The sequence below is a fragment of the Dermacentor andersoni genome, chromosome 2 (genome assembly GCF_023375885.2).
Source record: "Dermacentor andersoni chromosome 2, qqDerAnde1_hic_scaffold, whole genome shotgun sequence".
Classification (NCBI taxonomy): Eukaryota; Metazoa; Arthropoda; class Arachnida; order Ixodida; family Ixodidae; genus Dermacentor; species Dermacentor andersoni.
The window spans coordinates 212,250,480-212,274,829 of record NC_092815.1 but is presented as its reverse complement, the minus strand read 5'-3'; the positions used below and the strand labels follow the sequence as shown (position 1 = coordinate 212,274,829).

The 24,350-nt window shown below is 45.8% G+C and overlaps 1 protein-coding gene across 1 annotated transcript in view; it reads right to left on the bottom strand.

The window, feature by feature from the left end:
* Nucleotides 1–12,579: 12,579 nt before the first annotated feature.
* Nucleotides 12,580–24,350, bottom strand: part of l(1)G0289 (plexin domain containing lethal (1) G0289) — a 95,667-nt gene continuing 83,896 nt past the window's right edge. The window contains exons 13-14 of the mRNA XM_050186953.2: nt 22,178–22,332; nt 12,580–21,341 (exon numbers count right to left, since the gene is read on the bottom strand). Of these exons, the coding sequence (XP_050042910.2) occupies nt 21,273–21,341; nt 22,178–22,332 (224 nt within the window). The 3' untranslated portion in view covers nt 12,580–21,272. The remainder of the gene's footprint in view (nt 21,342–22,177; nt 22,333–24,350) is intronic.

Sequence of the window (24,350 nt, the reverse complement as noted above, 5' to 3'; positions counted from 1 at the left end):
GGTCGGCGTGGCGGAACAGATGGTTCATTTCTTCCGTGAATATGGCAACGTTCTCGTGAGGTAGCTGCACTCGGGCGTCCAGCATGGCATCGGCCCTTGCCTTGCGCACGACGTTCGTAAAGGTGCGCAGGAAGCCGCTATGGAACAGGTCCCATGTTGTAAAGGTCGACTCCCGGTTCTCAAACCACGTTCTGGCGGCGTCTTCTAAGGCAATTTAAAGTAGACATGTCGCAGCTTGCCGTCGCTCTCCCAGCTGTTAAACGTAGCGATCCTCTCATACGTCTCCAGCCAGCTTTCCGGGTCCTCAAATGTGGAACCCCGGAACGTCGGTGGTTCCCAGGGCTGCTGAAGAAATATTGGGGCCGGTGCGGCTGTCATTGGGGATGTCTTCTTGGTCGTTTCTGGACGATCTTCTTGGTTGTATCTGGTAGAAGACCGTGTTCCGGGGGCAGCTGCTGTAGCAGGCGGCTTGCTCGATGTTCTGGGACGACGTTGGTGTTGTCTTTTCGGTCCGGGCTTGGATTACGGCTTGTCGTGGGCGTCCGGTACATGAACGTAAAGCACCTCCACCAGATGCCACGTCGTAGTGACGATTAAGAAGGTAGCAAAACTGTGATTAACGAAACGGGCGTTTTATTGGGCGAACTTGTGCCCTCAAAAACAGGCTACACTCAAAGAATGGCGACAGCGGCGAACACGATCGGCGGTCGTCGAAATCTAATCAACAGGTCAAGCGCGTCGGCCTTTTTACATCAATCGTCGAATGTTCCAGACTAATCGCTGGGACCCGCATGTCTTCCACAAAGTTCTACATTATTCGCGTCGCGCACACATGCAATCAGTTTTCACAAGGTTCGGTCACAGACAGCGGATGGAACCATCGATAACATTCCAGAAACTTCCGGTACATGCAGGCGCGTCCTGCGCCGTGCGATAATATTTGTTGGGCGGTGAAACGTGTCGCCCGATAAAGACAAGTACACGTGTCAATATATAGCCCAGCTGTAGAAGACGACGACGAACGCGGGAGCAGTGGCACGAGCGCGTTCGCGGTTGCCGCGAGGGCGCCAACGAGCTAGCTGTGCAAGAGGACGACGACGCTTGAACCATTGCTTATAATGACAGTTTTTTGTACGCAGGCGCAGACAGACGCATTCTCGTTTCGCCTAGCCATATAAAGCTTCGCTTGAAAAAGTTCGAGGAAAAAAAGTAGCGGTTGTCGAATCTTGAGTTGGGGTCTTTCCGTCGCACGGCGGCTGAAACCACGGTGGCGTTGCATCCTGTTTAGGCTACCCAAGAAAGCGCCCAAGTCACTTCGGACGTTCCTGGGAGTGCTTCCCTTTCTGCCCGTGCCACCTCTGTGCTCAAGAAAGGGCCCAAGGCATCTGATGAGATGCCCCAAGGCACCTGCTCAAGTCCTGACTCTTAACTGCAGGGTTTCTCTAAGAACTCCATAAGGTGCTATGCTATCGCCCACCCTTTTGAACATTACTATGATGAAATTACCTGACAAACTCAATGCAGTACCAGGAATCAGGCATGTAATATACGCCGGTGATTTCACTATCTGGACCACCACTGGCTACGAAGGAGAGAAACAAGGCACATTCCAACAAGTGACCGACGCCGTCCAGCAATATGCAAAAACAAGTGGTCTCCGATGCTCCCCTAAGAAGCCGGAACTATTAGTCGCTTGACAGAAATCGCGAAGAAAACTCAATCAAATATCCCTACTCGACATCACACTCACCCTCGACGGCAAAGAAATACCCTCAGTAAACCCCTTCTGCATCCTCGGCCTCCACATATAACAGGACAGCGGAGGCGAATACACCATCCAACGTCTCAAGCAGACCACCTTTCAAATCATGCGAATGGTCAGCTGCATCACCACTAAACAAAGGGACTGAAAGAAGGCTACATAACACAGCTCGTCCAGGCCCTGATAATCAGCCACATCACCTTTGCTGCCCCATACCTACCCCTCAGTCCCAAAGAGAAAGATCAATTAGACATACTTCTGCGGAAAGCATATAAGCAAGCGCTCGATCTACCACCGGGAACAGCCACATGCAAGCGATCTTGCGCTAGACAGCGACAAGCGATGCGATGGAGATGGCTGTCGCGTTCTCTCGTCGCCTACAAGTTGCACCCCATGCGAGCAACGACTTCGAGCGACGTCTCCTCGGTGTTGTTAGCATGGTCGTCGGTATGAGGGCAGCAACTACGCGTTGTAACTGGCGAGACGCATGCTTTATTAATTTAAGTTGATGTGTCTTACTGTAAAAAGCAGCATAAAATATTTCTCAAGGTCTTGCAGTAGGTTCTTATCCTTGCACTATAAAAAATTCATTTGTTTGCTCGTTCCGTGCGACAATCGGTAGTACTTGAGTGATGTACATCCAGTTCTGGCTTCGCTGTCTTACATATACAACCGAAGCAGACCACTTGTTCAAGAACCCCTCGTATTACCATTTATATTTGTATTTCATTTAAAAGGTGTCATGAATCATTCATAGCATCATAAGCAGCTACCCACTGCCAGTAAGCCTATTTCATATACCAACCTCTAGCACTAGTTGCTATTGGCTAGTCGCTCATAGCACTTCCGGGCGACGAGCGACGAATTCTAGATTTCCAGAACCGAGCGATCCAGCGATAAGAGCAAGCGATCCGTTCAAGCGACGGCCCGATCTGTCGGTCGAAGCCGTCGCTCATCGCCGTCGCGCACAAAATCGCTCTCACGGGATTTAGCCTTTAAGCTCGAAGCCCTACGAGTCTAAAACAATAAGAGAAATCATAGACGACCACCTCGCAAGCCACCGAGAACGTCTAGCCCTGACACCAACATGAAGAACAGGCGCCTAGGCTACCCCACACATGGCAAATGCCATGAACAAGCCATCTATCTGGCTCCCAACAACTGGTAGCATGTCAAGGTAGCCCCTATCCCCAGAAGCATGCACCCGAAACATCATGCCGGTCGTCGCCGAGCTCGCACAAGGACTCCCCAGACAAGATATTGCAGTCTCCCCACCACACTATACACAGATGCCGTGCAGTACCCCCAAAAAGCAGCCATGGCGGCCATCATTGTCGACCATAATGTTCAAGAGGTGCTCTCAATGACGGTCTGCACTGCCAGCACCCTCGAAGCGGAGGAGACAGCCATCGCCTTGGCCACCACCTCTAGCCTCATCAATGAGAATGTCACAAGTATTACGGACTCCCAGGCAGCTTGCCATAGCTACGCGAGAGGCAGAATATCTTCCATCGCCCATCGACTCCTCAAACAAGCTTCCCAATTCCCGGACGTTGAAATAGTATAGACTCCAGGACTTGAGTGATCATGATCATCATCAGCCTATTTTATGTCCACTGCAGGACGAAGGCCTTTCCCCACGATCTCCAATCACCCCTGTCCTGCGCCAGCCGATTCGAACTAGCACCCGCGAATTTCCTAATTTTGTCGCACCACCTAGTCTTCTGTCGTCCTCTACTGCGCTTCCCTTCTCTTGGTACCCATTCTGTCACCCTAATGGTCCAACGGTTATCTACTCTACGCATTACATGACCTGCCCAGTGCCATTTCTTTCTCTTGATGTCAATTAGAATATCGTCTATGCCGGTTTGCTCTCTGATCCAAACCGCTCTCCTTCTGTCTCTTAACATTATGCCCAGCAATCTTCGTTCCATCGCTCTTCGCGCGGTCCTTAACTTGTTTTCAAGCTTTTTTGTCAGTCTCCAAGTCTCTGCCCCATATGTCAGCACTGGTAAAATGCACTGATTGTACACCTTCCTTTTGCAGCAGAGGGTGCTAAGAATCTCTGGGTCCAGACAGGCCGCCAATGGAAACTGACCCTGTCAACCTCTAATTGCCGAACTCTGTCGAGTGAGGCTAGCTTAGCAGTACTGTTCGAGGAACTATCAGACATTGTTTGGGATATCATCAGCCTTAGTGAGGTTGGAAGAATTGGTGAGACTTATACGTTGCTGAATAACAGCCATGTCTTCTGCTATAGAGGGCTCCCTGATAAAAAGCTATACGGAATAGGATTCTTAATCCATAAGGACAAAGCGGGCAACATTGACGAATTCTACAGCATTAATGAGAGGGTAGCCGTAGTCGTAATCAAACTTAATAAGAAGTATAGATTAAAGGTAGTAGAAGCCTATGCTACAACATCCAGCCACGACGATGAGGAAGTACATCAGTTTTATGAAGATGTTGCATTAACGATGAGAAAAGTGCAAACTCGATATACAGTAGTAATGGGCAGGGCCGGATTAAGAAAAATGGGGGCCCTGGGCTAATGCGCATGCAGGTCCCTTTCCCTATACTGACCCCCCCTCCCCCCCCCCCCCCTGTCGCCTGTTACGCTACTGGAAATGTGCCATGTTTCATTTTAATTCCACCAAATTAAAAAGAACAAACTGCGATCAACGCGATTATTATTATTATTATTATTATTATTATTATTATTATTATTATTATAAGTAAAACAAAAACTTGCTTGAAATGCGTGCTGTTGTAAACACCAACACATATGATCACTTTGTGATTAATCTGCATTCTGTTTTCATCAAAAGCTAGGCTTTAAGGAAAAGTTTAGTGCACTCGAGACCAACAAGAACATAGAAAAGACAACACAGCTCAGATGTCGATCCTTCTGAAGCTAGGCTTTGTTTGCATCACTAAGTTTAATCCCGCGAGGAGACGCATGGTTGTATCCGAAACATTCTTTATTAAAATTCAAGCATCAGAGTGCAGTAATCATTATACACGTTACTCTATAAATACGCAATAGATATATACAATACTTAAGGCAATACAAACACCATAAAAATGAGCTAGAATACAGATGAAAATTACCAACTGTAATTACAAAACATTATTTGACAATATTTTTGTTAAAGGTAAGACAAACAAGGACAACACCAAATAAACGTGGCACTATCAAAAACAGCAAAAATACAGTTCTTTATAAGCACGAAAATCTCACAAGAAGAACAAACAAGAGACGAACAACGAAGATTTGCATATATTGAATTACACTGCTCAGCGTTACATTGGCAACGTGGAGGCTGCGAGACGACACAACGAACTTATTGGAACTATATTCATGTATAGCGCAAACAGTCCTCTTTTAAAATGGCATCTTTCGCGCCTTCGCTTTGGCGAAATCAGATCTAGTCTGCTCGAAGGATAGATCGCGGAGGAGGTCACTTTGAATGGACATGATAACAAGCCAGTTCACCTTGTCGTCAAGGAGGCTTGAACGAAGGCGATTTTTTATCAGTGACAACTTGGAAAACGATCGTTCGGTCTCACAGTTTGCCACGGGTATGCTTAAGTACATTCGCAAAGCAATAGAAAGGTTCGGAAACACGTCAATCAGCTTTCTTTCGTGCAGCAACTTCATTATTCCCAGGGCACTTGTGTCCTGGCACACAGAGTTGTGCAGAAAGTTCGCAAACTGAATGATTTCAGCAGGAAATGCTAGCTCCAAATCATTTTTGTAGGTTTTCACCAACATCTCAGCCTGCTGTGCCAGAGAGGCCTCGCTCCCAACTTCTGTCAGCAATTTTAGGAATCCGAACCTTTCGCAGAGTTCAGTGTAGGCAGCCTTTCGCACTCACAAAGCAGAGCCTAGACTGTCAAGTACAATGTTGTAGGTCTCCACGATAAACTTTTTTCTACCTTGTAGCGCACTATCGCTTTTTCCGTCCGGGTGCTTACCCAAAACGATGCGTTTGCCCTCATCCTGATAACATTGATTGGTACTTAGCGTGCGTGCTCTCTCTTCGAAGGTATCAAAGAGAGGTCACAAAGAATTAAGAAAGCCTTCTAGAGAGCTCAGCAGGTCTACAGCAGTTGAAATGTCTAGGCCTGGTTTCTGAAATGCTACGCTCATTTTGTCAAAGCGCTCCAAGATTTCACTCCAGAAAATCGTCATGAATGCAGTCTCTAGTTTTGTAATTTTCTTGAAGAGAGAGTGTGCTTCGTTCCTAGTGTCATCGTTTTGTTCCTTATTCTTTGACATAGCTTCAAGGCAACACAAGACTGCATTGAAATTTTTCAGAATGGCCTTACATGATTCAGCGTGTCTTGATCATCTGGTCTCGGAGACTTTTCACAACAAGCTGCTGGCCAGTTCCGCCCATGCTGTCCAAAAGATACCTCAATCGCTTAGGTGAGGTAGCAAAGAACACATACAGTCTCTGAATTACAGTAAAAAATTTGACTGCCTCAAGGCAACTGTCAACGCTACACGCGCCAACTAAGTTCAGTGAATGACCAGCACACGGGACGTAGACAGCCAATTCGTTCAGGTGTTTCATTTGAGCTTGCAGTCCTTTGTATTTTCCTGACATATTACTCGCATTATCATAAGCTTGGCCCTTACAATCATCAATTGAGATGCCATTGGTCGCCAAGAGGGACATCATGGTATCGAAAAAAATACAAGCCGGTGTGCGATTCAATTGAAACAAATCCATGAAAGTGTTTGTACACTTTCCCATTTAAATAGTATCGTAAAACAACTGACAGCTGATCAACGTGAGTAAGGTCTGTATAGTCGAATCAACAATTAAAGAGAAGTATTTTGCGCGTTTCACTTCGTCAGCGAGACGTTCCTTGACAGCCTTTGCCATATGCTCGATAAACTCATCACAAATGGTTTTTGACAGATATGACGGGCGACCTCTTTCTTTGTTCCCGTAGCGTTTGATGTGCTCCTCTAGAAAGGGATCAAACTTGGCAATGGCCTCAAGCACTCCCATATAATTGCCATTTCTCGGTGAACCAAAAATCTCTTCACTCCCCCTAAACGCTAGATTGCGCTCAGCTAGAAATTTAACTACAACGACTACGCACTTCAACACCTCTGTCCAGTAAGCGGTCTCAGTGACAAGATGCTTAACCAGCTCCTTGTCAATTGTGCTGCTCGAGTTAGAGCGGGCGAGCCATGCTGCCACGTAGTTCCGGTGCTCGACGCTATTTTCATGTGCGCAAACCTTTTCTTCTGCTCTTTTCCAATCAGAAAAGCCGTGCGTGGTGAAAGCACCGGGGTTGCTTGAAATCGAAAATAATTTGCACATGAAACAGTAAACGGTACCTTTGGACTCTGAGTACATTAACCGGTGTCGCTCGTACGCCTCCCTATTTACAGCCTTTCGCACGAAAAGATGAGGTGACATATAGCGTTTCTGAGTTTTGTATTGCCTTTTGGAAGATGGAAAATTTTCTGCCCGATTTTGAAAATACAATGGCCCTTTCTCAAGGCATACACTCCGAAAGCTGTCAGTAATAACGTGCGGCCACTTAGCAGGGTCACTTCGGAGATCTTGCAACGTACCTCTTGGTGCAGAAGTGTCTGTACTTCTCTGTTGCCGCAACGAGAAGCCATCTCATTCGTCCTCTCGAGGCACACTTTGTCAGTCAGTCAGTGTTTTATTTTCACCAAACAAAAACATCTGTGAAAAAGGGGAGACGGCGAGAAAGCTGCGGATACTGCAGCTTGACTGGGTGGGAACATGATTATTTGAAGCCAAAATAACAGGAAACAAGTGAGTCGGTTGTTGGAGTGTTGTTTTCTGGCGCTTGTCAGTAGAAGGAGGCTCATCGGGGAGGTTTGACACCTGTTGATCAGCAGTAGTAGAAATCGGGCGTAGCGAACCGGACACCTGGAGCTCTGTGGCAGGGGCCCGGCCGAGTAGCATAGACGTTGCTGACTTAGGAACAGGACAGGGCTCGGTTAGCGTCGGTTGCTCAGAAATATGGACCGAGGTTGGCACCATTTTCACAGGATCCAGACAACCAAGATGAGTCAAACCTTGCTTCTTGCCAGGAAACCGTGGTGATGGAGCTGGCAAGTCCTCCACAAAAGCACAGTCGGTACTATTGGGAGTTTGACACAGACTCTGGGTAGAGCAATCATACTGCTCCTTGGAAGCTGCATTCAGTAGGTACTTTGTCATCTTTGGTAGCTTCTTTTCACGCTCTTCTCTTTCTAACTTCGCCTTTCGTTTAGATGCACCACTTTGATGCTTTCGACCGAGCATTTTCGCATGAATGGATGCTGATTGTTCACCGGGCACTTCGTCAGTCCGACGCCACCACAGGTGCCCAACGGTGGCCGTCCCGATGACTGGCACACGCTGCCTGGATAGTCCGTGGATGGCCGAGAGTGGTGCGTCCCCCGGGAGCTCCTCAGCGGGCTAGCTTATGCAAGCTTAACCAGCGGCTCGGGGCTGAATCGCAGCCCGCGATCAACTTCCTTTTATAGACGCGCACCGCGTCGGTCTATTACTAGTGCCAAAGCAGGCGTTCACATACGCATAGGGTTCCTTGTACAAGTTCCATCCTTCTCCATGAAAACTCACTCCTCCTGTTCCGGTCTCGTCTTTCTATTGGCTAGAAGCAGTCGTTTCTTCTGGGAGGTTCTAGATTTTTTTTTCGCCTCGTCGACGCCGAGAGCGAGAACGAAGGGGAGAAGGTGACTCCTAGCGCGGGCGAAGTTACGTGCCCTCTGTCGCCTCTGAGTCATCTTTGTCATGATGATGACATAGAGCTAATGAATGAAACCGTAACGAGGCTGGCTTCAGAGGCAGCAATTGAAGTGGGAGGCAAGGCACCAAGGCAACCAGTAGGCAAGCTCTTCCAAATAACAAAGGACCTGATAAAGAAACGACAAAGATGAAAGTGTCCAACTCAAGAGATAGGATAGAATTCGCGTAAGTGTCAAAACTGATCAACAAGCCAAAAATAAGTGATATTCGAAATTATAATGTGAGAAAAACTGACGTAGCCGTAAAAAATGGTCGCAGCCCGAAATCAGTGAGAAGGAAACTTGGCATAGGACAAACCAAGATTTATGCATTGAAAGCTAAGCAGGGTAATATCATGAGCAATCTCGAAGGTATAGTAAAAGCAGCGGAAAAATTCTATACTGACCTGTACAGTACCCAGAGGACTCGGGAGAACTCCATTCGGAACGATAATGAACAGGATGCAGAAACTCCTATAACTAACGGTGAGGTCAGAAGGGCCTTGCAAGACATAAAACAGGGAAAAGTGGCAGGAGAAGATGGAGTAACAGTCAATTTAATCAAAGATGGAGGAGACATAATGCTTGAAAAACTGGCGGCTCTCTATACAAGATGTCTATGGACTGTAAGGGTCCCAGAAAACTGGAAGAATGCAAACATTATACTAATCCACAAAAAGGGAGACATTAAATAACTGAAAAATTACAGGCCTATTAGCTTACTCCCAGTATTATATAAAATATTTACCAAAATAATCTCCAATAGGTTAAGGGCAACACTGGACTTTAATCAACCAAGGGAACAGGCGGGCTTCAGGAAGGGACTCTCTAGAGTGGATCACATTCATGTCATTAATTAGGTTATCGAGAAATCCGCAGAGTACAATAAGCCTCTTTATATGGCTTTCATAGATTACGAGTCATAGATTATCATAGATTACGAGTCATAGAGGCATTGCGTAATCAAGGAGTACAGACCGCTTACGTAAATACCTTGGAAAATATCTAGAGAGATTCCACAGCCACCTTAATTCTACACAAGTAGGAAAATACCTATAAAGAAAGGAGTCAGAATCTCTCCAATGCTATTGACTGCGCGCTTGGAAGAAATATTCAAGCTATTAAACTGGGAAGGTTTGGGAGTAAAGATCGACAGTGAATACCTCAGCAACCTTCGGTTTGCCGATGACATTGTTCTATTCAGCAACACAGCAGACGAGTTACAACAAATGAATGAGGACTTTAACAGAGAGAGTGTGAGAGTGGGGCTGAAGATTAATATGCAGAAGACAAAGATAATGATGAATAACTGGGCAAGAGAACAAGAATTCAGGATCACCAGTCAGCCTCTAGAGTCTGTGAAGGAGTACATTTACCTAGGTTAACTAATCACAGGGAACCCTGACCATGGGAAGGAAATTCACAGGAGTTGAGTCCCTCCGTGGAAATGAGCATGTGCATGCTGCAGCCCGAGCTCATGCCTCCCGGGCGCCGCAAGAGAAGGATACGGCCGCATGTATGGAGCCCGTACGTTTACAATACAACGCCACAGATAGAACAGACAACACCCACCTCTACACAAGACCCTCTCACGCGTAGATGCCGTAGCATGGCAACAATCACAAACCAACACACACCTCCATTTAAGCAGACTGCACGCAATACAGCCTGCACTATACTCATACGAATGTCCCCTCTGTAACGACTACGCCTCCCTATATCACACCACATAGGCGTGCCCCTACATAAAGGCAGGTCCGCAAATACCCAACCCCACACCCGAGCAGTGGGAGGCTGTGCTGACTAGCTCGGACTCTCGTGACCAGCAGCAACAGGTGTGGCGGGCCCAGGAGACAGCGAGAGCTGCAGGAGCCCTGGACTGAGGGTGCTTCCGTGCACAAGCAGAAAGACGCCTGCTCATCCTTTTTTTAAAATAAATGTTTTCCCTCCTCCTCTAAGAGCTGAAGAGAAAGAGCGGGAGCATTGCCTTCTTGAAGATGCTAACTCGCTCTTGTGAAACTGCAACACTGTTCTACCCAAGGTAAGGTCTCAACAGTAAGAGTGGTTTGTTCCTTCAAGAACCATGATATCGCCCTCCTTCAGGTAGAAACAGTTGGCTTTGTTGTTGTGCTTAACACATTTTCCTGGAAAACACCTCCTTTGCTCAATCGCAACTTTGTTCCTTTGTCTGCGCACACACACACACACACACACACACACACACACACACACACACACACACACACACACACACACACACACACACACACACACAAGTATTGCTGTGGACATATGCAAAAAATTCAATTTGTCTAAACTTGCAATATCAAGTGGTTTTTCACAGCGAAGATGGATAAACGACAACTACCTGTTTGGTGTATTGTGACTGAGAATTGTACTTGGCAGCTCCAGGTCAGTCAGTTTCGGCAAAAACATTTAAATAAGCTTCAACTTAATCATCCATTTACAACTAAAAACTCCGCTCTAGTTACCTCTGTCGTTGCCTGTGGCTACGGGAGACAGCATAGCCAGAGGCGTGGGTGCCTCTCTTCAAATAAATTCTCTCCTTCTATAGCTCGCTTGGCATTGACCACGAGCAGAAAACAGCGCTAGACGACAGGACGAAGAGAGGGACACAGACCACAGCGCTGTGGTCCATGTCCCTCTTTGTCCTGTCGTTTAGCACCGTTTTCTGCTCGTAATCATGAACCAACCAGCCCAAATGCGTACTCTTCAGTGGCTTTGACCCTTACGTGCACTGCAGCACGGAGACAGCGTAGCCAGAGGTGTAGCCGTCACACTGCCCGGAGAGGCGGCCTCTGGCCATGCTCTCTGCACCGCGGTGCTTAAAGCCAAGGGTCAAAGCCAAGTGAGCTATAGAAGGAGAGAGAATGCATTTCTCTGAGACTGCTTAGACAAACATTCGCCACGCTCGTCGAGGTGAAGCACCAGATGCTCGATTGTTTCATCTGAGTGCCCACAGGAGCGGCACACACGTCAGAAGGGCAGCGGCGCTCCCGGCTAAGCCCTCTCCGGACAATGAAACGGGCGGAGCAAGGGTGCACCATGGCGATCTCGGAGGCCACGGGGCGACCCTCGACATTCGAATCTGTTCACTATATAGGGGAGCAATCAGCGCTCGTGTCGCTTGCGGAAAGTTACTTGCCTCGTCTACAGCAGAAAAATAGGAATTTGCCCACTATGAGTTGCTTTGCAAGAACCGAAAAAAACATCACACACGGGAATTGTAGCCATGCGCCCGGCTGAGATATGCGCGACTCGTGGCAATGTGCATTGATTCCATTGCTCGAATGTTTGAGCACTAAACGCAAGCATTCTTGCAGTGTGCAACTAGAGTTGGCCAAACGACTTGATTTCTTAGCATGCGCTACTTTATAGTAAGAAATCTGAATATGCTACGCAATTTGGCACAACGTTGACTGCATACATTGCGGTCACAATCTACTAACACGGTACGAGTGGGGCAACGCGATTATACGACAGCACTCCTTCACAAAGCACCGCCTGCATACGAAACCAAAAAATTGGATCAAATACTTCAAGCTTAAGGCATACAAATGATAGGTGGTGTGACGCAACAATAACACCATATGTTGTACTTGTAGTATGTTTGGAATGAATTCTGTAGAAGATATTGCAGGTCACAGGTCATTTCACTGTTGAATGTTCACAGTGACAGATTCGTGACTGCACTATTTGCATAGTCTCTCTAGCGCTGACTGCTATGTATGAAACAAAGTATAAGCGGCTGACATAAGCGTTGTCAGCAGAATAAAACAGTTGCATATGAATGGAGCGCGTTGCACATGGAGATTAAAGTGGTTGGGCAGACGCCTTTTGTATTACTCTCATGGGCAACTACATAGAATGTAATGTTGATTGCAATATCTTGCTAGGCTATATGGGTACATCAAGCACAAAATTTTTTTTAAGAGTTTTCAAGAGCAGTGAACTCGGTTGAAATTGGAGGCATGACGACGCAGCAAACGTGCCAGTTTGCCCAAAGGACAGGTTTAAAGAGCATTCATTTTATTCATATTAAAAATGGTGTCACAAATGTTTAAAAAAATGCAGAGCAGAGGGAGGATCAAACACACAGTATATACCAAATCTTGCATTGCATAAAATCTGTAACTGTAACAAACACACTTTAAAAATGACCTCTCTCTCTATATATATATTTATATATACGTATACAATAAAAACACTTTTTCAGCAGTTACCATGCTGTTCAACATTTGTTACAAAGAAGAAAGGGCCACAGGTATGCCTTTTATTGAGAGCTTTGAAGCCAGACTACTGGTCACCTGACGACAGACAGATCCTACTTGCCAGAACACTAGCACACTTATGCCACAGCAGAAGCAGAACATGCTGCTTGACATGTATTCTCAATGCCTGCTGTAACTTCCATTGAATGCCAATATCTGATGTGCTACGTACTGCCAAGGTGACAAACAGTGAGGCTCTTTATGGGCAAAGGCTCTTATGCAACCATCAAAACACACAAATTTATTAGGTCCCAAAGGGAGGCCTTCAGTCATGGGTTGGAATGAAGCCTACGTGGCAAGCTCAACAGTGGCAATAAGTTTTCACATGTTGCCCCGTTAGAGCTGTAAACTAACTTTGCTTGCAAATGCTTGTGTGGACTGCACTACTATGGATGCAAGTGCATGAAAAATTACTTCCCTGCTCAATCTTGCAAGGCAAGGACAAAATTTGGCATATTAGGCTGCGAAAGACTACTTACCTTTCTATATTTATATGTGAAATGCATGCCTATTTTACACAATATGGTTAACAAGTACTACTACGCCACACTTAACAAATGGTAGTACAATGCCAGGTATTCTAGCCAGTTAAGAATAAAAAAATATCCCAGGATTATAAGCAACAAAATAAATCTGCTATTTTTACTTGCATTGTCTGAGACTTGACATCCTGTCTCTAGAATTCCAAGATGTGGGATGGGAGTTAAAATGTGCCACACACTTGCTTCCCAAGCGCACACTACCACAGATGTCGACGACTACAGAGCATGAATGCTACACTGCAAGCAGTCCACAAAAGTATGCTTAATGATACTCATCTGGCAAAGCTGATGCCTCACAATGACCCATTGAATGGTAAATCTCAGGACTTACTGCACAAAAAGATCTCCAAACACATAGAAATTGGGAGGGAAAAAAAAAGTAATTTCACTATAGGGGCAACAGACAGAAGAGCACAAGTACGAAATCAAGGAGGTACCATGCAGGGTAATCATGACTGCATGTGTTTACAAGCCAAACTGTGTGTTTCATGATGAAGAGCACAGTTCTTTACATTAAAACACTGCAATTTCCACATGCAAAAATTTTTCTCCCATTAACACACTGCAAAAACAAGAAACGAGGCAAGAGATGCGAACCAAGAACCTGCACCAAAGCAGGGCTGAATCATATTGAGATGCTGCTTTAATTACAAACCTTGATATATATTCCTTGCACAACCTTGAAGAAGAAACTTGACAAAGAAAAAGAAATGCTTAGGAGATTCTGCAACTACAGATCCAACAGTGACTGACACTTTTTCCCTGTACAACATGCACTGCTGCAGTCATGACTTCTTGCAACAAGCATGGAACTCCATTTCTCTTCCCTTCATCCACGAGGAGCACGACACCAAATCTGGCAAATGGCATTCCATGAAATATGGAACGCACTCCATAGTGCTGCTGCCCACACAGTGAGACTTCTACCTGGTCTTGCCTTCCAGCACATTTTCGAGACTCCAAGTGCCACTGTACAAGACGGAACTATTCACTATATATGGGTCACTCAACAGCTAGGCTACCACACAATGTGTGTGTCGGGGGTGGGGGGGGAAGGAAAAAAAAAGTTACAAAAGGAGACCTGGAGGAATGCTCAAACATCTTGACAGCATGCATGTTTGTACACACTGAAGGTCTTGAACTTAGTAGGAGAAAATATCTACAATGTAAGCATCAGCACAAGTGTGAAATTGTGGTGGAAACAAAAAAGTAGCGCTGCAATTTTCATAACGAAGTTCCTTGGTTGTACAATGGTTAACAACACCGACTTTCTGTCTACAAAGTGACTGGCACTGCTATATTCCTCCATCTCACTTGTCTGCCTCCCACCTCCCTACTGCACCTGTACTCCACTGCATGATTGAGCACCCATTTTGCGATTAATGCTGGGTGAGCTAACAATCATGGATCCCACAACAGACCGTTGTGGCACAAGGGCCATATAAAACAGAGTACTGTACAGACCAGCTCTTCTCAATCTGCTCCAAAGTACTGTTAACTACTCTCCGCTGACTCCTTCCTCCATTCTAACTTTGAACGCCTGTACTAAGCAAACTTGCATGCCTGCAGCAAGAGTAAATAGATTTTACTGAGGCTGACTTGCTGGCTTGTTTGCAAGGCTGAGTTAGGTGCACAAAGCATGAAATGTTTCTCTTGGAGCGCTTGACGGCAGCACGTGGCAGCCTGACTTAGTGATGCACTTAGCCAACATGAGACCTGCAACTGCTGAATGGAAATAATACGGGCTGAACCTCGATCTCTCGCTCTTAAATTTGGAGCTGTAGTGACACTCATTTTGATCCTTTAATGGGACAACAAAGTAAGGTAATATCCAAAATGCTATAGCTTTGTTGCACATGCAAAGCTTAATCACCCTCAGAGTGATGGCCATGCTTGAAAAACAAAAAACATGAGGAAGGTTGTGGGTCAAAACGCAGCACCCAAAATGCACAGCAAATAGAACTTCCTTTCTTATATCTCAGCACACTGTAGCAAAACAAGGTATGAACATATTACGGAAACAAACCAAACCCATGAAGTTTGGAGTCAAATACCAATTTGAACAAACTGCAAACTGCAGGAAAAAAAAAAAAGACGAAGTTACATTCACTTTGTTTTGTGTATTCCGTTGAACACTGTGGCACCAAGTATACAGACGTAAATATATATCAACAGTATAGCAGTGGCAAAGGGGCCAGTGCATGCATTGATCAATCACTCACTTTTCTCATGATACAGACAATGGCAGCGTGCACCAGTCTTATTTTTGGACACTGCAGCAACACGGCATTCGAGCTGGCTTGCACATGCAAACAGGATGGTGTCAACCCTAAGAAATTTTTAGAAATACTCGCACATGACTGTCTGCGGGTATATATATACATGCATACGGACAATGGATTTCACTGCATTGAAGGTTTGGTCAAAGGGAAGCTGTAAGCCTGCAGTGACCTTGCGAGGTATCTAATGATAGGTTTTCTACGAACATTTTCCTTTCCTTTTTTTCAATTTCTGCACCAACTCATGAAAAACCGGAAACATATGAAGGCGCTTTCAAGTTGAATTTTTTTAGCAGACAGATAAAGGATCAGACCTGTTGCAGGTATCTTTCAAGATGTATGTTCCATAACCTTTTTTCCAGAGGCACAGGGTACTTGCTTAACACTGAGTGAGGCTGTATGCTTAACAACGGAAGCGCATCTGATGATCGTGCAAAGAACTATCTTGCCTGCTTCTGTGAGTCCGCTCTAGCGTTTTTGTTCTACCCGTCAGAAGAAAAAGAAAGAAAGCAGGTTTACGCAATAATGAGCATCACAGGCACAACGTGAGCCGTAAGAAAGTAACAAGTTATATTTTTAAGCGCTACTATAAACTATGATACTATAACTACATATACTGTCTTATGTACATATTAAAAAAAAAATGAAAGAACACGTCCAGTAATGTCTTTGTCGAAATTGAAAAGGTAACATTATGTGAGAGAGAGAGAATGCAGATGTAAAACTAGCAGGCATAACCGAGCCATACGCTTGACAACAGTAAAATAATGCACAAGGAACGTAAGTCAGAATGCTAGAACACTCCCCCTCAACAGAAAATAGTGGCCAATGTAGCTATTGACAGCAAGAGAGCTTCCGCACAATGGAATAAGCGAGGTACTGAACGCATAAAAAAAAAAAAAAGTGTCACTCTGTCTGATGTACAACAAAAACTGCCGCAACTAAAAAAACATGTATCGCTGCACTTAGGGAAAGTTGCTACGGCTCGTATAAAAGTAAAAAAATAACATAAAAATAAAATAAAAAGTGCCTCAGAAACAGAGCTGCTAGGGCTTTCCTAAAAAAATCCACCACTGTCGGGAATGTTGCGAGTTGCTTACTAAGAAGGGCATAGTAAGGATAGACAAGAGCCATGGCCAAACCAGGTGACACCAGGTAGACACCGAGACGGTTGGTACAACTAACAGTTTATGAAAGTGCCCTTCTGTGAGCTTCTGTAAGCTGTTACACTGCATTTTCCAGTTGCTGCAGTCTTTCTCAGTTCTGTGCATTCTCTTGACCTTTCCTCTTTCACACAGTGTTTGACCAGCATAGGCCAATCCAACAGCAGCTACATGATGCAGTGAGCCACTCATTTTGCATCCCTCTTGAATATTATATCAATAGTAGATTGGGGAAGGGGGGAATGAGATAAGTTGGGCTTGGAAAACGAAGAAGAAAGTAACGAGGTCCGAATGTTCGGTACAAACTGTGACCCTCAGCGTGTAGGAAGAGACCTGACAAACAGCGCAAATGGTGTTGCCTTCAAATGCACAGGCACTGGCCCATGGACAGGAAAGGACAGAGTGCAAAGCATGCATATGTTCCAAGGTAAAGCAGTGAGAAGCTCTGAAGGCAGCATGAAACAAGCAGTCACGACCAATGTCGTGAAAGCTGTGCTCTGTCCTTGCTACAACAAGAAAGGCACTTTGTTTAGATATTGAGTAGCAGGGCTACGAGGTTCTTGCAAGAAAGAGATTGTCATTTAGCATGTTCTAAACCACTGCAGCACTAAAAGCACACGGATATGCCTCAGTGGAGACGAATCCTGAAGGCAGAACGATAACAATGCAATTCTGTCTCGTGGTCACGAAAGTGATTGATGCACTTGAAAGTAGATGTAATGAACTTACAGGTAGTGACATTTGAAATCGCACTATCAAGTTCCTCCACAGAGGTGTACTTGTGAAAGTGTGGCAACATCTTGTCTTGCAGGGAAGTCAGCTAGAAGAGATTCACCTGTGCGGCTTCCTTGTGACTTGGAATTAAATTTAGAGCGCGGTGCAAAGCAGAAAGAACGTTGGGCCATATTTTCGAAACAGTTATCACAACTACCTGTGCCTACTAAAAGCGAATTCACATTATGAATCCAAACCACTGATTCAATCCACAGAGGAGCACCAAACTGTGCTGCAAATTGTCTTTCTACAATGCCCTTACACATTTCCAGAATTAGTGCCAGTGAGATATGTGATGTTCTGTCTGCAAGACGAGTCTGTAATTTGGTCAGATCCACGAGTTTACCTTTCAGAAGATTACACTGCCAACACAAGAACTGTGCAGTGTTACAGAAGCAGCTTTCATCACGAGGCAGGACACTGCTACGTCCACAGCAGTAACCTCTGCGAGGTAGCTTAGTTTTCCTCATCGGAGAAAACAGCACGTTGAGCAGACAGGATGGTACAGCCAAGCTAAGTTCGCCGTGTTGGCTCCAACATTAGTGAAAGCCGAGGAGCCACAGTCATAATAGAAGGTGCACTGTCACAATCTGTGCATTGTAGTGCGCCCAACTAATGTGGAGATGATGAAATGTGCCAACGAATTCAGTGCTAGTGCAATGCTGAATCACTTAGCTAGCACAGAATTGTGAATTTCTTTTTTCAAGCTGAACACATTATACAATGCGCATGAGGTAACTTTACTTTTGGTTCCTGTCAGTTTGCTGCCAGTAAATGAGTGTTGTTAACACAGAAGCTTACAGAAGCTTACGGGTGAAAAGCTGTGAGCAATGGCTAAAGGCACAAACAGTGGCAGCATGTGTTGACCTCTGTGAACCTGTAAAAATCCTCGCGATGTCCCTCAGTCAATGTCTTACGACTTGTATGATACATAGGGGATACCTCCATGCAGCCTAAGAAATTCCGGACCATTTGGTGAAGCTATCCCTTGAGTTTGTCTGAATGGGTGCTACATCTAAACACTGATGTGGCTACATAATGTTGCCCACCACGTAGACCCAAACAAAACTTTTGCGTCAAGAGCACAATGGAATGTAAGTGCAGCAGTAGCCTCCAAGCAAATAAAGCCTTTCAGCCTTGTAGCGGCCGCATGTAAATAAGGTCTTACCAGAAACTGTTACAAAATTAAGCTAATGAATGAGTGCGGAGTGACTTTCACAATCAACTTGAGAGAGCGCTGTGGGTGCCTGAATGACAGCACCACAGCAATTCCAGCAGAAAGTTTGCAAATTCCTTGTACATTCATAAGCATTAAACCCCAGATTGACAAAGGTGGCCTCGACGACCAAGTTGAAGACAGCATTGCCTCTTGACTGAAAGAGGCCCTGCACCAGCACTCCCCTTCAATTTCTACAGAGAGGCATTGCAAGAGAAATGCCTCCCGATCTCCACTCTCCAGCCCTTTCGCATAGAAGCTGATGCTGCCAAGTTAAAGAAAAAAAAAAAAAAAACTGTGAGGAATGCTTTTGGAGTGTAATCACCTGACTTCAGTTCAGGGACTGTATTGTCCTCCAGTTTCCAGAACCAAGTTGTGGTATCAATTTTGAGGACTGTTTATAAAAGTGTGGAGGCCACCATCTCCCTTCCCTTAGTTAAAGCGCTGAATACTTTCCAGTGTGGATGAACAGGTGCAACACGCAGCATGCTAGCTGTGATAACAATGCAATAAATAGCTGCTGCAGTCAGTTACGTGCACGACTGCTCCGCTTGAGCCATGCATGTCTACTGCATAAGGTTTTACTCCTAGGAGCCTATTGCCACCGACTACAGTAGTAAGATGACGTGCGGTGATAGGTGCATAAATTTTTGATCTATCGTGCCCTGCACCAGCAATGCTACGGAGTGCTTTCACTCTTCCCTGTGCGAGACCACCACTCATGACATAGCAGCACCTATGAGAAGCAAGCAGTGAGCAGTTGTGTGGGCATTTACACAGGCTATCCACACCAGGAATTGAAGCACTACCCAACTAGGAAGAGCCAAGAACTCCACTGATGAAAGGTGCCAGCTCTTGCGGCACGTCCCAACACCCATAGTACAGCTGGAATTGCACAACAGAGGCTACACCACTGCACTGAAATTAAGCCCACCGTTACCAGCATGTTGTTAAAAAAAAAAAAGAAACGTTGCAGTAGTGGATCAGTGTCCAGTTAACCTCGTGGTGGGCCCTCGTAACAGTGAAGACAACTTACCACAGTTAGTCTCCAAGTTTTCTAAGAGCAAGCAAGCTCTGTTCCGCCCAACACTCAAGTCGGTTGAGGGCCAGGGTTAAAGCAGGGTTCCCATAAATTTTCCAGTGCAAACTTATATGGCAGCTAAGTCAAGTGAAAACGACAAGCATTTCACAAAAGGTTTGCACTGGACGCTAGATGCCACTAGCTCCACACTGAAAATCTCAAGCGCTGACCCACATTCATTAATGATCGCTACAAACAAGACGTGAATCTTGCGACATGGCATTCGGCAGTTTCTCACTGAACCAACAAGTACTCGTTCGCATTGCACTACTGCTGTCTTCCTTGTCAAAGTACAGTAAAACCTCGTTAGTTGGTGGGAGATGTGGATCAAGTATGCACTAAGTAATGTACTAATTAACTGTCAATGGTAGATGAGCAGCTATAGACTTACTGCCCCCCCCCCCCCCAAAAAAAAATAAAGGGGTTAGTTCTCACTTAAACACACAGAAAGACAAGTTTAATTTGCAAGCAGGCAGCAAACTCTAAATTTCCTTGCCACTGTAGCAGCCTTGCAGTGACAACGGCATCCTTAACTCCACAAGTCCGCGAGCCAGTTTCACCATCAGGCCCCACTTCTCTGTGAATGCCCTTAAGGCGGTCAATGCATTAGCCATGTCAGATACAGAAGGGCCATTATCCACTTCGTCATCCATGACGAAGACGTGGAAGTACTAGAAGCTATGGGAGACGGAAGCACGTCATGGCTACCATGTTTTGATGTCGCTATCAGTGGCAACCGTAGTCCGGGAAAGATCCATGCACTGCAATTTTGCCTATCTATGGTCTGCGCGTATGACAGTTCACAATTCCACACTTGTTTGTGCCAAAAAATGAAGTAAATACTAACCATTTGGAATGTGTTAATTGACTACGGCTTAAGTAAGGTCAGCCAATGCATTAGGTTCGATGGTGACAGGATGGGGGATTCATCGCAACTATATTTAAACCAGAATTAGTTATTAAGCAGGTGCATATAAACAAGGTTTTACTGTACTTGACAGTGCTGAAAGGGAGGGTTGTGGACCCATAACTTGTTTGTCATGTCTGCTCCTGCTGCCCACTGAGACATCTACTATACTCAAAACAAATGGTCAACGGAGAAGGCAGTCCGCTGCTTGTGTCTTTCTCCATTGACTGCCCAAAATAAAACATGCCACGACATGTTTGCTTGCTGCACAGACGAGTCCAAGCATAACAAGAGGGAAGTGAATAGAAGAAGGGAAATAGGGGGAGAGCTGAACAGATGAGTCAGTGCTTGAAGCCAGTGGAGCTGATGTCCCCATAGGAAGAACTGGCCCCTCCTTTCGATGTCATGTCTCTGCTCCCGAGGGACCGACGTTCTCGTGAAAATCGTTGGCCATTGGCCAGCTTCCTCAGATATGGACCGAGGTGGCAGCCGTGTAGCGGGCTTCACCGTGGAGCCTCCACTGGCTCGGACGATACTGCAAGCAAGGAAAAGTATCCAGACACTCAAAATATCTTCACGGATAATGCAACGGTACAAACTTGATAAGAGTAGCGTTTCACGCAGCCGATTTCGGCAAAAAACGTGCCCCACAAACATGCTTGGCTATAGCAGCAGACCTTACAGATGCTCATGGAGAAATGTGACAGAGCTGCAACTGACCACAATCTAAAACATCTAACATTCATTGCGAAAAGTTTCACTAGACACAGTATCCCAACTGCAGCCAATTTTGTCCCACTGAATATGTAGAATTATGGCACAGCAATTAGAGCTGTGAATGAATGACTGCGTGAGTACATGGGTATCTTCTGCAGGCATAAAGCTGAAACACCCTGAGCACTCAATCTTCAGATGTGTTGCGCATCTTATCAGATGCTGCATTGTACAATGTGCCTCTTGCTTAAAGTATACAAGAATGTTGTATGCCTCCAGGGTTATGCTGCCACTGTGCTAGAAACAAACAAATGCAATGCACTGAAAAAAAAAAAAGGGCTTTTACGTGCCAAAACCACAATCTGGTTAGGAGGTACAGCACAGTGAGGTACAGCACAGAGGTACAGCACAGAGGTACAGCTACAGCACTCTGGAGTAATTCTGACCACCTGAGGTTTTTTATGTGCAGCTACTATGCAGCACACAGGCATTTAAACATTTCACCCCCCATCGAAATGAGGCTGTGGTGGCCCAGATTTGATCCTGCAGCTTTGTGCTTAGCAGCACAACGTCCTAGCCGCTAAGCCATTATGGCAGGTTGCTGTGCGCTACACACAACAATGAATACTCTTGAAAGTGGGCTGTGAAGTAACTCACCTTGATGAGGAGCTGTCCAGCAGGCGTCTGGGGGTTGCGGTAGGCATACAGCAGCCACACGCCAACAGCGACTACGAGCACCAGGATCATGATGACCGCAACCACCGTGCCGGAGCTGACAGCGTGCGATGGTGTGGAACCCTCCGACGGCATAACTGGAATTTAATTGTAGGCGTTTGTGATCTGCCTTTTAATTGGCAACAATACTGCACCGATTTCCCTTTCGGCATGCTGAGCCAAGTCTGCATATTCACTGCATGCATTACCTGATACTGAGGAACCCTCCGACGGCATAACTGGAATTTAATTGTAGGTGTTTGTGATCTGCCCTTTAATTGGCGACAATACTGCACCGATTTTTCTTTCGGCATCCTGAGCCCAGCATGTGTATTCACTGCATGCATTACCTGACTCTAAAGCATTGCTGGAAACTTCTCAGCCCAATCAATGAAAGAAACGGCCTATGTCCATGTAAAGGGCTCATCGCAGGTTTGGAAATGAGAAGCAAACAAGTCCGACGTGTAAATTATGTGCTTTATATAAAGTATTGCTCTGCAATAATTGTAAAAACAGTGGAAATTTGAACCAAGAACCAGTCGATGCTTCTCAGTGCAGCTGATCTCATCACCTCGATGACAATGAAAAGGAATTAAGTTTGTTACAAACCCAGAATGCATCCACAGGTTGGTGTACTGTTTGCAAAAGTCAATTTTACTTCGCTGCAGAATCTCAGTTCCATCCTTGGTTGCTGAGGTAAAGTTACATGCAGCACCACCTTCTACAGTCGCCGACAGATTTTTCGGATTCCGAAAATTTGGTCGAATTTAGGCCCCAAAGTTCAATTTTCCAGACTAAATCGCTCGTTCCGAGCGATGTTACCCGATGCTGGGGAGCCGCCATGTTGGATTTCCCGCTGGCATGGCCAGGCTTGACTTGCAGTGGCTCAGCTGATAGTCTCCAAGATCGTGACGCCCACGTTTTCAATGGGCCTCTTCGATTTTCCACTTTTGGCTACCCGTGGGCTGCCAGAACCAGCCAGAATGATTTTGCTATGGCTGCTCTCTGGAAGTTCTCTGGCTAGCCGACGACTAAAAGAGGTAATAGGTGCTCGCCACCACCTTTGTGGGCACTTGATAAATTTCAACGTAGGCGCTTTAGGACTTTACCTTGCCCAGCCAACTGTGTACGGTCATCTTCGAATTTCCTTACTTCTAGCGTTATCTTCTTAGATGCTAACACACCGTTCCGCATTGCGAGGCAATGCAATAGGAGTGGCGGTAAACTGTTTGAAGCTTTTGTGTGTGTATGTTCCATGAAGGCTTCTTTCCGGTGGTGATCAGCGTGCCACGCTTTCATGCTTGCATGTTATTTGCATCGTGTTCCGTGTAAGTTGTAGACGCTCATTCCCACACACTGCGGTAGATTTTCGGTTAGCCTTTCTCTGGTGGTGTTCTTTTTCACAAATCTAGAGTATGTATGCGGCGATAGCTCCTTTTTCTGCAGTTAGCGAAGGTGTTGCGGCTAACCCGTGTCCGCTCTGTCTCTCCGTCGTATGCTTAGGTGGCAGCTCGAAACTGATATGTGTTCAAACTTCAGGTCGTTGATGCTAAGAATGCACTGGTTGAGTAATAGGCACACGTACATTAGCTTATTGCTCTCATGATCGCAACCAATATTGTTTTTCGTGTGAAACTTTTCGCTGGTGACAGGTGGCGTGCATTTTCATGCGCTAGCCGCATCCCAAGCTCCTTATGGTGCATCCACACGACGGACTAAATCCGTCTTTTCCGCGATGGACGACGTATCACGTTACTACGTGTCACGGATTCGCATTGTCCGCAACCCCCACAGACAGAAAATGCCGAGCAATTTTTCGCATCCGTGTTCTGGAGGTCGAATGCTGCAGATTTAGCCTGGCATGCTCTAGTCCGGCCACCAGCGCGGCTTTGGGATCTTTCTGAAACAGCTTCATCGCTGTTGACATTCATGCCCGTTTACGCTCGCGACTCGCACAAGAGCGACTGCAATGAACTTGAACGACGAGGCAACTTTCTTCTTGCATGTTGTGGAGCAATTCCCCGTGTTGTGGGACATGACTCTCACCGATTACGCAAGCGCGAGAGCCAAAGAGACGATTTGGCAGCAACTGAAGAAACTGCTCTCTTGTCACTAA